This window comes from Sceloporus undulatus, chromosome 1 (genome assembly GCF_019175285.1).
Source record: "Sceloporus undulatus isolate JIND9_A2432 ecotype Alabama chromosome 1, SceUnd_v1.1, whole genome shotgun sequence".
In the NCBI taxonomy this organism is placed as follows: Eukaryota; Metazoa; Chordata; class Lepidosauria; order Squamata; family Phrynosomatidae; genus Sceloporus; species Sceloporus undulatus.
Genome location: NC_056522.1, coordinates 312,029,187 through 312,040,671, shown reverse-complemented (window position 1 = coordinate 312,040,671; position 11,485 = coordinate 312,029,187). Strand labels below are relative to the sequence as shown.

Here is an 11,485-nt window from a genome sequence, read left to right as displayed (position 1 = left end):
TTCTGGCAAAAAAGAGAGAAGAGTGGCTGCATCTGCCTCGTTCCCCCAGTTGTCCCCCTCTGCTCTCCGCAACTACAATGAGGACCAGGCGGCCTATGAACAGAGATTGACCTGCATGCTCCAAGAGCTAGAGGATTTTACGGGCAAGGTCAAAGACAAGTTGCAGGAAATTGCAGACAAGAGGGTGGCTGCCGGCCAGGGACTCCAGACAAGCCCAAGAGAGCAAGTCTTCAAAGTGGCTGACAAAAGCATGGCCACTGTCCAGGAGCTAAGAAGAAGCCCACAGATTCGAGTCAACCAAGTGGCTGAGCAGAAGATAGCTGGTGTCCCCGAACTTAGAAGGAGTCCAAGGATTCAAGCCAAAAAAGTGGCTGAGCTGGAGAAAGCTGGTGCCCACAAATTCAGAAGACCAAGAGGAATTGTTGTGGAAAGAGAGTCCAGATGACCAAGAAGGCTCATGGGTTTCCATGGGTCTGTGCAGTTATGAGACACCTGCACCAAATGACAAGAGGGACAACAAAAAGATGGATAATTGACTTCTATAATTAGGGGAATTCAGCTTCATTCTTTTTATTTTTTTATGGTAAAACTAAATAATAAATAAATAAAACTTTAATTTATATCCTGCTTTTTGTTTCCACAATCAAAGCGGCATACAGCCTTTAATAAATGCAATATATACAATCCCCCCCCCAAAAAAAGGATTAAACAATTCCATCCATTAAAATTACAGATAAAAATCTAAAAACAATACTACAGTAATAAAATAACTGTGGGCAGAGTCTTAGGAGTTTATCAGACATAGGTTTTTGGTGATTTTTCCTGCCTATCGCACAATGTTTGCGTCACCAACATTGTGCAATAACGTGAAAGCGTGATGTTCTTCCAGACACCATTCATTTCTATGGGAGCCCGTTGCGCAACGCTCCCGTAGTTTTAGCGTCATTCCTCCCCTTTTTGGGCACTATGGGGGAAAAAGGGAAATCAGGCCTTTGTCTCCCGTTACCCTTGCAAATGCATTGCGAAATGGTTTGGTGTGGTAGGCATCAACGCAACGCGACACAAATTTTACTGATTGCAAAGTTCCCATGATGCTGGGCTGCTTTTTCACCCCATTCCCTTCCAGTGGCCTTCCTTTTTCAGGACAACCCCGGGGGAGTGGGGGGAGTGGGGGGTTGCTCTGCCCTGCGTGAAAACCTGGGATGCTAGAAACTGAAGGGGCCTCTAAGGGTCATCCATTCCAGCCCCATTCCTCTGCACTCCTTTTGTGTGTGTGTGTGTGTGTGTGTAAATGCGTGTTCTGCGTGAATATGTGCAGAGATATATGTGTGTTTGTGTGTGTGTTTTGCCTTGATGTGTGACATAGGATGCGAGAAATCAAGGGGACCCTAAAGGGGCATCCAGTCCACCCCCTTCTTCTGTCCCAAAGGAATGCATGTGAATATAAAGACGCGTGTGTGTTATCAGCTGTTGTGGATACTGTGAATATGCAGAGATATTTATTGGTATGTGTCTCTGGCATATATGTGTATATCTGTCTTGTCTGCCTGTATTTATAAAGAGGGGTGTGTGTGTGAATATATGTGTGTGTGTGTTCTATATGTTTATGTATATGTATATGTGAGGGGAGCGGGGTCTGTACCTATAGGTAAATCTAATCTAATCTATGCAAGGGACCCCAAAGGGTCATGCAGTCCAGCCCCGTCTTCTGTCCCAGAGGAATACATAGGATGCAAGAGACAGAAGGGACCCCCCAAGGCCATCCAGTCCAGCCCCTTCTGTCCTGAGGGAATACATAGGATCCTAGAAATGGAAGGGACCCCCAGAGCCATCCAGTCCAGCCCCTTCTGTCCTGAGGGAAAACATAGGATCATAGAGATGGGAGAGACCCCAAAGGGTCATCCAGTCCAGCCCCTTCTTCTTCTCTGAAGGAATAAATAGGACCCTAGAAATGGAAGGGAAGCCAAAGGGCCATCCAGTCCAGCCCCTTCTAACCCTAACCCTCCCCCCTCCTTTTTTTTAAAGAGCCAGGCACAAAATGCCCCAGAGTGTGCACATTTTGTCAAATAAACCTCTTATGATCTGCCCTTGGCCCCATTATCAACCTCAACATACAAGTTAATGCATCCTGTATCCCCCACTCCCTGCCACCCCAGAATGCCTCTTGCACATGTAATAATAATAATAATAAATTAATTACCTCGTAAATACCAGAAAAGGACGCAATTGTCATGCATTCTTTTATGCCTTTAAAAGCCGTTCAGAGCTATCCCTGAATTCCTTGCAATAGCAAAGGGAATATATATATATATATATATATATTCCTCAAGAAAAAACACAACAAAACATGCACTCATTTTGCCAAAAATAACTTATTTAAAAAGGGAGGAAAGTGCCTGATGGGTTCATGCCCTGCCTTTGACCTGCCCTGCCCTGACCCTTTTCCTCCTGCTTACACTTTGCCATTGCCTTCCACTGAGGCTGAGAGAGTGACCTGTCAGTTCCAACTGACCCATGCAATCAATTGGGAATAAAAGGGAAATGCAGCGCAGGCATTCTGACTGTAGCACCCGCATATAACACAAACAACAACAACAACAATAATGGCTCTTAAGTTCCAGGAGCAAGAGGAAAGCAAGCACCCCAAAAAATCATGTGCATAAATTGTCAAAAGAGGCTGCTCCTGCTGCATCCATTTCCCTACATCCCCAGCTTAGCCCCACAGCCCTATTTCCCTGGGCAATCCTCCTCCTCCTCTTCCTTCCTTCCGACCCTCGCCTCTCTCTGCCCTGGCTCTTCCTCCTCCTCCTCCATCATCATCACTTTCTCCACTCCCCCCCCACCTCCTAACAGCCCTTTGCAGTCCAAAAGCCACCCAGATTTCCCCTTTTGCCTTCTGTCACCCTTTGCATCCAGATTCTCCTTTTTCCTTCGGCTCTTTCCTTCTCCCCCTCCCCTCCGCTAAATAGGACCCTAGAGATGGGGGGACCCCCTCGCTCCCCCGGAAGCATAAAGGTCACGATGCCACCAAAGCCTCCAAAGGGCATGCGCAAAGATTTTGATGCGAAATGCTCGACAGAAATGGAAGGCGCTTGTGTAGTAGACAGTTCCGCTGTGCATGGTTTCGCATCACGCAAATCGCTTTGAATAGCGCAAACATCACATTTCGGGAGAATGACGGAAAAGCAAACAATGTGGTAAGACAACATTATTATTATTATTATCCTTTATTTATGAAGCGCTGTAAATTTACACAGCGCTGTACATGCAATCCTTTTAGTGAGACGGTTCCCTGCCCTCAGGCTTACAATCTAAAAAGACATGACACAGAAGGAGAAGGGAGTGGTGGCAGGAAAGGGTAAGAGGTCCAGCAGTTCCTCTCAACCTCTGAGGCCTGGACCAAGGCAGATGGACTGAAGGGAGGGCTTGGCTTCAAAATGGAAGGTTAATCATTATCCAGGGAAAATACATACTCACAAGTAGGATAATGCATATACAGTACATAGCAATACAGGAATGGATCGATAAACAGCCAACAACAGAACATCAGATAGTAAGTGACAATTATGCGATGCCTGGGAAGGCATCTCTGAATAGGATGGTTTTCAACTCCATTTTGAAGCTGGTTAATGAAGTGATGGCTCTTGCTTGTGGAGGAAGAAGGTTCCAGGAGTGAGGGGCAGCAAGTGAAAAGGGGCGAATCCGGGATGGGACAGAGGAAATCCTGGGCTGAGACAGGAACTGCAATCTTTTGTGTCTCCTTTTTTTAAAGCATGGGAATGTATATTGGTTGTTTCCAATCTGTGGACCACTGCTTTGTTTTTCATATTTGTTGGCAAATTTTAGTTAGAGCTGAGCATCATTCTGTTTTTGTGCCTTGTAGTAGTTCTATTGGTATGCCCTTTGTTCCTGGTGATTTATTCTTCCCTGTTGATAGAGTGATAGAGTTGGGTGAGGCCATCCAGTCTAACCCTGTTCTTTTTGCCCCACAACCCTCCCTGTGATGTAGGTTAGGTTGAGAGAGGATGACTGTCCCAAAAGGTCACTCACAGACCTGCATGACGATGATGGAAGATGAATCCAAGGCCAGGACCCTACAGTGGAATCCACATTTTGCTTGGTGGTTTGATCAAATCCACAAAAAAGGAGATACTATCCAATTTGGTGTGAAGTCAAAGACTTTCATGGCTGGCATCCATAGTTTTTTGTGGGTTTTTCCAGCTATGTGGCCATGTTCTAGATGGTGTTCTGATGTTTCACCAGCATCTGCTGCCGGTATCTTCAGAGAATGCCGGCATGGAAGTTTTTGTAAATGTCTTCTTGACATGTATCATTTATCCTTTCACAATTTTTATATAGCTCTTCTGTAAATTGTTTCCATCATGTTGGTGGTTCTGCAACTCTTTAAAAGGCGAAGTCTGCTAGCATAAGCAGTCTCCCTGCTTTTTTCTAAAGTGTGGTCTGGAGAAGTCTAGGAGGATCAGAGGGCTGGAAAATAGCCTTGTAGGCTGCACAGTGCACATCCCTTCTCAACATTAATTTCTTTTCAACCTGGACCTTGAAAGAGGAGTTACTTCGTGCATGTGTTTGCAGTACAGATAAACTGACTCTCTGTGTGTATATGTGCACCTTCAAGTTATATGTCAACCTGTGGTGACCCCAGGACTTTTCTTAGGCAAGAAACACTCTAAGGTGGTTTGCCATTGCCTCCCTTTGAAATATAGCCTACTGCACTTGGCAGTTCCTCATCTAATGATTAAGTAGGTTTGACTGTACTTTACCTTCCAGGTTCAGGTACAATCTAGTTCACTTATATTATCACATAATCACTGAATGATTTAAAACACTGACTCTGCTTTTGTAAGTGTAAAACCATACAGAAGTTAGTTTTGGAAGCTGACTTCTTGAACATTGGCAAACTTTTCTCATCTTACTCATTTGAAGATGCTGGCAGTTGTGACTCAGCTAACTATGCGGGTGGTGTCTAACTGGTGTTTGCTAGAGATAATGGTCATTTTTAACATCTTCTTTTTATTCTGCCTCTTTTGTTTGTGAGCGAACACAGAGGAAAAAACACGTTCCCCCATAAACGTCTAAGAAGGTTTGAGTGTGAAGAGCTCAGGAAAGATGACAGAAATTGACAGATGCACAAATGTAAGTATAAGAATATACTTGTACTTTTGAAGAAAAAAATATTCCTTAAGTGTATAAATAGGAAGACGCATGTGAGTTTCTATTTAATATCATTTTAAGAATATCTCAAACATACTGAAATCTGAAAGAAACAATTTATTCAAAAGGATCCCTAAAGTGACCTTTTTTAATTCTAGTAGTTAATTTCTCAATGATACATAAAAGAAAAAAGTGAGGAGAGATGATAACATGAATCACTTTCTTTTGTAACTGTACTAATATCCACACACACATACACACCTGTGATTATTTGGAATATTTTAAATATCCTAAGAGATTCCACTGCTTTTCTTAAGAGACCAAGGTGGTGAAATAAAGTATTCGACAAAGCTGCAGTTCTGAGCATATTTACCAGAAAATAAGCCGCACTGAACTCAGTGGAAGATACATCTGAATATTGTAATTTTCAAATCTAGTTGCAGAAGATGTTTTATTTTCTCTACTGAGAATCATAGAATCATCAAAGGAAGGCAGTTGAAAATATTTTCATAATGTAACATTTTATGTTTAACTGTCCAGTTTTATGGTGTTTTATAATTATGTTTTTATAGAAAGAACGAGTTAATTTAAATTAAGAATGGGGCATGTTTATGAAGATTATTTTGTTCTTTAATGTAACCAGAGAGAAGTATTTTTCATAATTTTGATACATTTGAACCTAACACTTCAGAGGAGCCCAAAAAACCCACGCAAACTATCAGAGCAGACTGTTACCCAATGATGGATTTAGATGAGGTTTTGTCATAACATGTGTGTGCAGATTTATATTAAGAGTCATTAAGAGTATGTGTGTATTACACAATTTACACTTGTAAAAATGAAAGAGTGGGAAGGGATGGAGCTGATACACCCTTTTTTGTTTTGTTCAGATTTTTGTTTAATGTTAACTACTGTGAAGTTGACTTCAGCTTATGGCAATCCTATGAAAGAGAGACTTCCAAGTCACCTCATTGTCAACAGCCTTTCTTCGTTGCATCTATGCACCTGTAATTTTCCTACTGCCTTCCACATTGCCAAACATTATTGTCTTTACTAGTGAGTCATATCTTCTCATGGTACATCCAAAGTATGACAGTCTCAGTTTACAAAGCTTGGTCTGCTTCCTCCCATGCTTCTGAGGAAGTAGACCAAATCTATGAAAGCTTATGATGCAAATTCTTTCACACAGTTAGTCTCAAAAGTGCTATGAGATCCCTTTGCATACTGATATTCCGGACTAACACAGCTATGCCTCTGAATTCTAGTGTCAGTATAAGCCATGTTGCCTTCTGAGGAGAGTTCAGGTTTGATTTGTTCTAAAAGTAAAGGTAAAGGTTTCCCTTTTGACAAAGTTGCCAAATCGTGTCTGACTGTATGGGGCAGTAATCATCTCTGTTACTAAGCTGAAGAGCCAGTGTTGTCAAAGACTACTCTGTAGTCATGTGGCAAGCATAACTGCACAGAACGCTGCTCCCTCCAAAGTGGTACCTATTTATCTACTTGCGTTTGCATGTTGAACTGCTAGGTTGGCAGAAGCTGGGACTAGTGATGGCAGCTCTCTCTGTCACGAAGCACATGGGTCCCAAACGGCCAACTTGCTGATCTTGCAATCGTCAGTGTCTTAACCGCTGAGCCACCTAGGACCCATTTATTTATCTTTTTAGCAGTCAACTGTATTCATAGAACTCTTCTCCAGCATCACATTTCAACTGAGTTGATTTTCTTGCTATCAGCTTTCTTTTCTGTCCAGCTTTCACAATTATACATAGAAACTGGAAATGCAATGGCATAGACAGTTCAGATATCCCCTCCTAAATCTCTTACTTTCTTACTTTGTAATTTTTTATTTGTATCTTCCAAATTTTCACAGATGAAAATCAGGACACATCTCTCTCTCAGTCTGTGTGTGTATGTGTGTGTGTAAAAAGAGAGGGGAGAAGTACGTTCACAGACACTTCAGCTTGATAAATGAAAGACAGGGCAGAGCAGACATACAATCTCAATAGCTTTCTCCTTTTCTTTCTATGTAATCAGAAAGTTAAAATTAGGCAGTTTGAATCTCACTGGCTTAAATGCCTTCTTGCTTGTGCTCTCCTGAAGGTATGTGTTTGCTTAATTGTTGCCTGTGAAGTCAGGTTTGAATACGGATGCAAAGGCACTCTTCAGCTGGCTGTTTAGGAAAGGAGGGAAATCTGGGGCTCCTTAATACAAACTAAAAAAAAAAACCCTGGGAATACAAATAACAAGGTGTGGCTTTCTTTGCCAGTCCATGACTGTTATTGTTAACTGCCCTCCAGTCAGTCTCAGCTCTTGGTGATCCTGCGAATGAGACATCTTCAAGACCTTTATCCTCCATTGCTCTGTTTAGGTCTGTAGATTCAGGCCCGTAACCTCCTTAATTGAGTCCACCCATCTGACGTGCAGCTTTCCTCTCTTTCTACTACCTTCTACCTTTCCTAGCATTATTGTTTTTTATAGTGATTGATGCTTTCTCATGATGTGGCCAAAGTATGATAGCCTCAGTTTGATCATATTGGCTTCTAAGGACATTTCAGTCTTGATCTGTCCAGGTACCCATTTGTTTGTCTTTTTGACTGTCCACGGTATCTTCTCCATCACCACATCTCAAATGAATTTTCTTGTTATCCACTTTTTTTACTGTCCAGGTCTCACATCCGTACATAATGTTGGGGAATACAATGGCTTGGATGATTCTAACTTTAGTGTGGAGTTGCATATCTTTACTCTTTAGGATCTTGTCTAGTTCTTTCATTAGTGCCCTTCCCATTCTTAGTCTTCTGCTTCTTATCTCTTAACTGCAGCATCCATTCTGATCAATGTTTGACCAGGTTTATGAGAAACCATGACTAGTGGAGAGTATGTCTTTCTGTGATCGGTGCTTTTCCATTGTTTAGCAAGTTCTGCAAGAGCCCAGTAGGACTAGAGAGTAAGGAGAAAAGAACCACAACTATGCCTGGAGGTGTGAAAATTACCAGCATGTAGAATTAATTTCTTTCAATATTGATCTGATATGGTTTGGACATAATGCTAAAATATCATTTTTATTACATGCATAGGATTCCTCCAGCAAGACTACTCAGTGGCTGCATTTGTATATAATGCAGAATCTATTGTAACATATATTTTGGAACAGATATGTGTACAATTGCCATAAGATGGAGTCAGCTTAAAGGTATATAACAACAAATGCAGTGTATCACCTAGTTTTGAATGTTACTGTATTGTAGATGTCCTTAGATGAACACTCCAAACAATTTGCTTTCTTTATTTTTAGGCAGGCAACTATCTTGGTGAAATTAAGGGAGGACTTAAGCCAACCATGAAAATCACTATCATGGGAGTAATCTCTCCCAACCCTGAAAGGTAGGTATGTGACCATTCAGATGCCAGGTAGAGTTATTGGATTTTTTCAATTTTTTTGTCAGATGGTATTTTTTACTATAAAATTATTTCTTAATATATTTAACTATTTCTAATTATATATTTATACACATTATAAAACTTCCAAATCTATTACTATTTCTGGTTTAACTTGTATCTTACTTTCAGAAGGTAGCACCATTGAGCAGAGGTGGCCAGACTTCAGGCTTGTGGAATCAAGTTTGTTTTTTATTTGAAACTTGAGATCCATCAATGAGCACCAGACTCATGTTCTTAAAACAAAGTCATGTTCTTAAAATTATAAAAAAAATGAGTCCAGAAATTTGTTTTGAGTATCGGCACTGAACAGACACAAAATTCTGTTCCTGATTACTCAAAACTTTCTTAATTTTAACAGTAGAAGTGCAGGAGGGTATAATTTATTGCTTCTATTTTTGAACTGTCAGTAATTCTCAGTCTGTTGCAAATCACAGAAAAGAGAAGGAATAATTTCCCTACTCTCTCTTATGCTTTTATAAGATCAGTTGACGGGTTGCATCACACAATGCCATTGTTATTCCATGTCCCTATGCAATCTCTTACAGAATGCTGTGATGTTATGGTCTCCCCATAAAAAGCAAGCTCTTGGTTTATTATGTGTTCTGTTTCATGGCAATGCTCATACTACTTATACTTTTACTGCTATAAGCAGATTTCCAGTTAGAAACATTGAGCTGCTCCTGCCCAGTTGCTTTTATAAGTATTTAATAAGATGGTTAATGTTATTGTTATTGTTTATGTGCCTTCAAGTCAACTCCAACTTATGACAATTCTGCCATAGGTTTTTTTTTTGGTTGGCAAGAATTGCTCAGAGGAAATTTGCCATTGTTTTTTTCCCCCTTAGGCTGAGAGAGTATGACTTGTCCAAGATCACCCAATGGGTTTTCAAAGCTGATTGGGGTTTTGAATCCTGTGTCTCCCAGAGTCCTAGTCCAACACTCAAACCACTACACCACAGTGTCCCTTGTACACCAATGCCATACTTCCTGTGAAAAATAAAGATGGCCTTATATAGCAAAATATGTGATATATGAGTTCTTTCCTTGTGACTCCTAACACTATCCTGTTAAATTGCTGATTTCCGCCTTTTATTACATGATCATTCCCTACAGTTTTTCATTGACTTTGCTCTGTGATCCCATTGATGGTCATCCAAACAAGGATGTTGGATTCTTTCTTGCGGTCAGCTTTACTGAGAAATCCATTATTCGGAATTCACGAATTGATGGACTATGGGGTGAAGAGGAAGATGAAATTCCCTACTTCCCATTTACAGCAGGAGAATCATTTAAGGTAATTTTATTTTATTAGGGTTGTGTGTGTGTGTGTGTGTGTGTGTGTGTGTGAGGGGGGAGAGAGAAACTTATTTATATATGTATGCTGTCTTATACTATCAGACCATATTCCTGTGTTTACTCTGAGGAAAAGCAGCTGTCAAAGTCCTCAAGAAATCTGAGGTATGGATAGAACCCACAACTAGATTCATAAAAAACATTTGCTCCACATTGTCTCCATCAGTATTCACAGGAAAAAGAAAAAACAGTGAAGCTTATTCCATGTAATCTTTCAAATTAATTGTCAAAACAATCCAGAGGATGTTAGACATGCTGAAATCCTGAAACTACTAATAGGATATATGTGTTTAAGAAGCATCAATTCATGTTGCTCTGGCATATCTAGTTTTCTCTGGATTGCCCTCTGTTGCTGCTACTGCTACAGAAGTACACAGGATCTGCTATACTCATTCCCAAATGGAAAGGCCTGGGTGGGCAGGTGGTTCAGCGAGGCAGCAGTCTGCCCTGCCCTCCCTTCCCTCCCCACCTGCCCAGCCAGACCCATTGACATTTTTTATTATTATTATTTTCTTTCAGATGGAGCTCTTGTGTGAGCATCAGCAGATTCGAGTCCTACTGGATGGGCGTCAGCTCTGCAGTTTTGGCCACCGTGTCCAGCCTACACAAAGAATGACAACTTTAAAAATCTCAGGAGACCTCAAGCTCACCAAGGTGGCTTGAAGAAAACAACGTAACACCCACTATGGTTACTGGGTTATAGAAAAAAACAAAACAAAACAGTGCTTTTCCTCCATCCTCTGCTTACTCTGTTTTTTGTGTATGCTCATTATCTGAAACATGAAACATTCATGAAATCTCAGTTGGGGTGTGTTTCATTTGCTTCTGCCCTTTCCACAAATAATTGACATGTTTGCCTTTTTACCTAGTGCCTGAAAGACTGCAATGACTGGGTGGCTTGAGGCCATCGCATGCCTATCTCATTACCCTATTTTGACTACAGGACAAGGTTTGTGATCCTGAAAATTTGTTATCTTGTGGAAAAGAGTGCAGATGTACACAGGACCTGCTATACTCATTCCTAAATGGAAAGGCCTGGGTGGGCAGGGGGTTAAGTGAGGCAGCAGTCTGCCCTGCCCTGCCCTCCCTTCCCTCCCCACCTGCCCAACCAGACCCAGAAAGGCAAGGCAGTGGGAGGGAAGGAAGAGTGGCAATGCTTTGCAACAGCAGCATCCATCTCCTCTTCTACACCCCTTCCTCCCCTCTAGTGAACCCTGGTGAGCAGCAGGGAATAAGAAGGGAGGCTGAGATGTATGACAATTGACAGTCCCTCTGGGTATTCACCCCAACCCACCTTGAGCTGTCACCCAGTGCAGTCCATACCCGCTGCACTGCCCAATGATGCCCTTGCTCATAGCATAGCATTGTATATCTTTACCCACACATGCACCATTTCTGAACAGCTTCGAAATTGTTTTTTGAATATTTTCAGAAGGATTAAAGGGTTTGAGTTTTTTTTCAAAATTAAAAAAAAACCTGTAGAAGGCTATTCTACTCATTTCCACATCATTACTTTAGTA

General features: G+C 41.3%; 1 protein-coding gene across 1 annotated transcript; it reads left to right on the top strand.

Annotated features, from left to right (window-relative positions):
- Nucleotides 1–4,999: 4,999 nt before the first annotated feature.
- Nucleotides 5,000–10,767, top strand: LOC121919704 (galectin-related protein-like). Its single transcript, XM_042446541.1, has 4 exons — nucleotides 5,000–5,154; nucleotides 8,468–8,556; nucleotides 9,726–9,906; nucleotides 10,485–10,767. The coding sequence occupies exons 1-4, from the start codon at nucleotides 5,128–5,130 to the stop codon at nucleotides 10,626–10,628; spliced, it is 441 nt and encodes a 146-aa protein (XP_042302475.1). The 5' UTR covers nucleotides 5,000–5,127; the 3' UTR covers nucleotides 10,629–10,767.
- The last annotated feature ends 718 nt before the right edge of the window (nucleotides 10,768–11,485 follow it).

Coding starts and splice junctions, on each gene's coding strand:
- LOC121919704 (XM_042446541.1), top strand. CDS start 5,128: ATGACAGAAATTGACAGATGCACAAAT. Junction 8,557..9,725: donor ATCTCTCCCAACCCTGAAAG/GTAGGTATGTGA, acceptor CATTCCCTACAG/TTTTTCATTGACTTTGCTCT. Junction 9,907..10,484: donor CAGCAGGAGAATCATTTAAG/GTAATTTTATTT, acceptor ATTTTCTTTCAG/ATGGAGCTCTTGTGTGAGCA.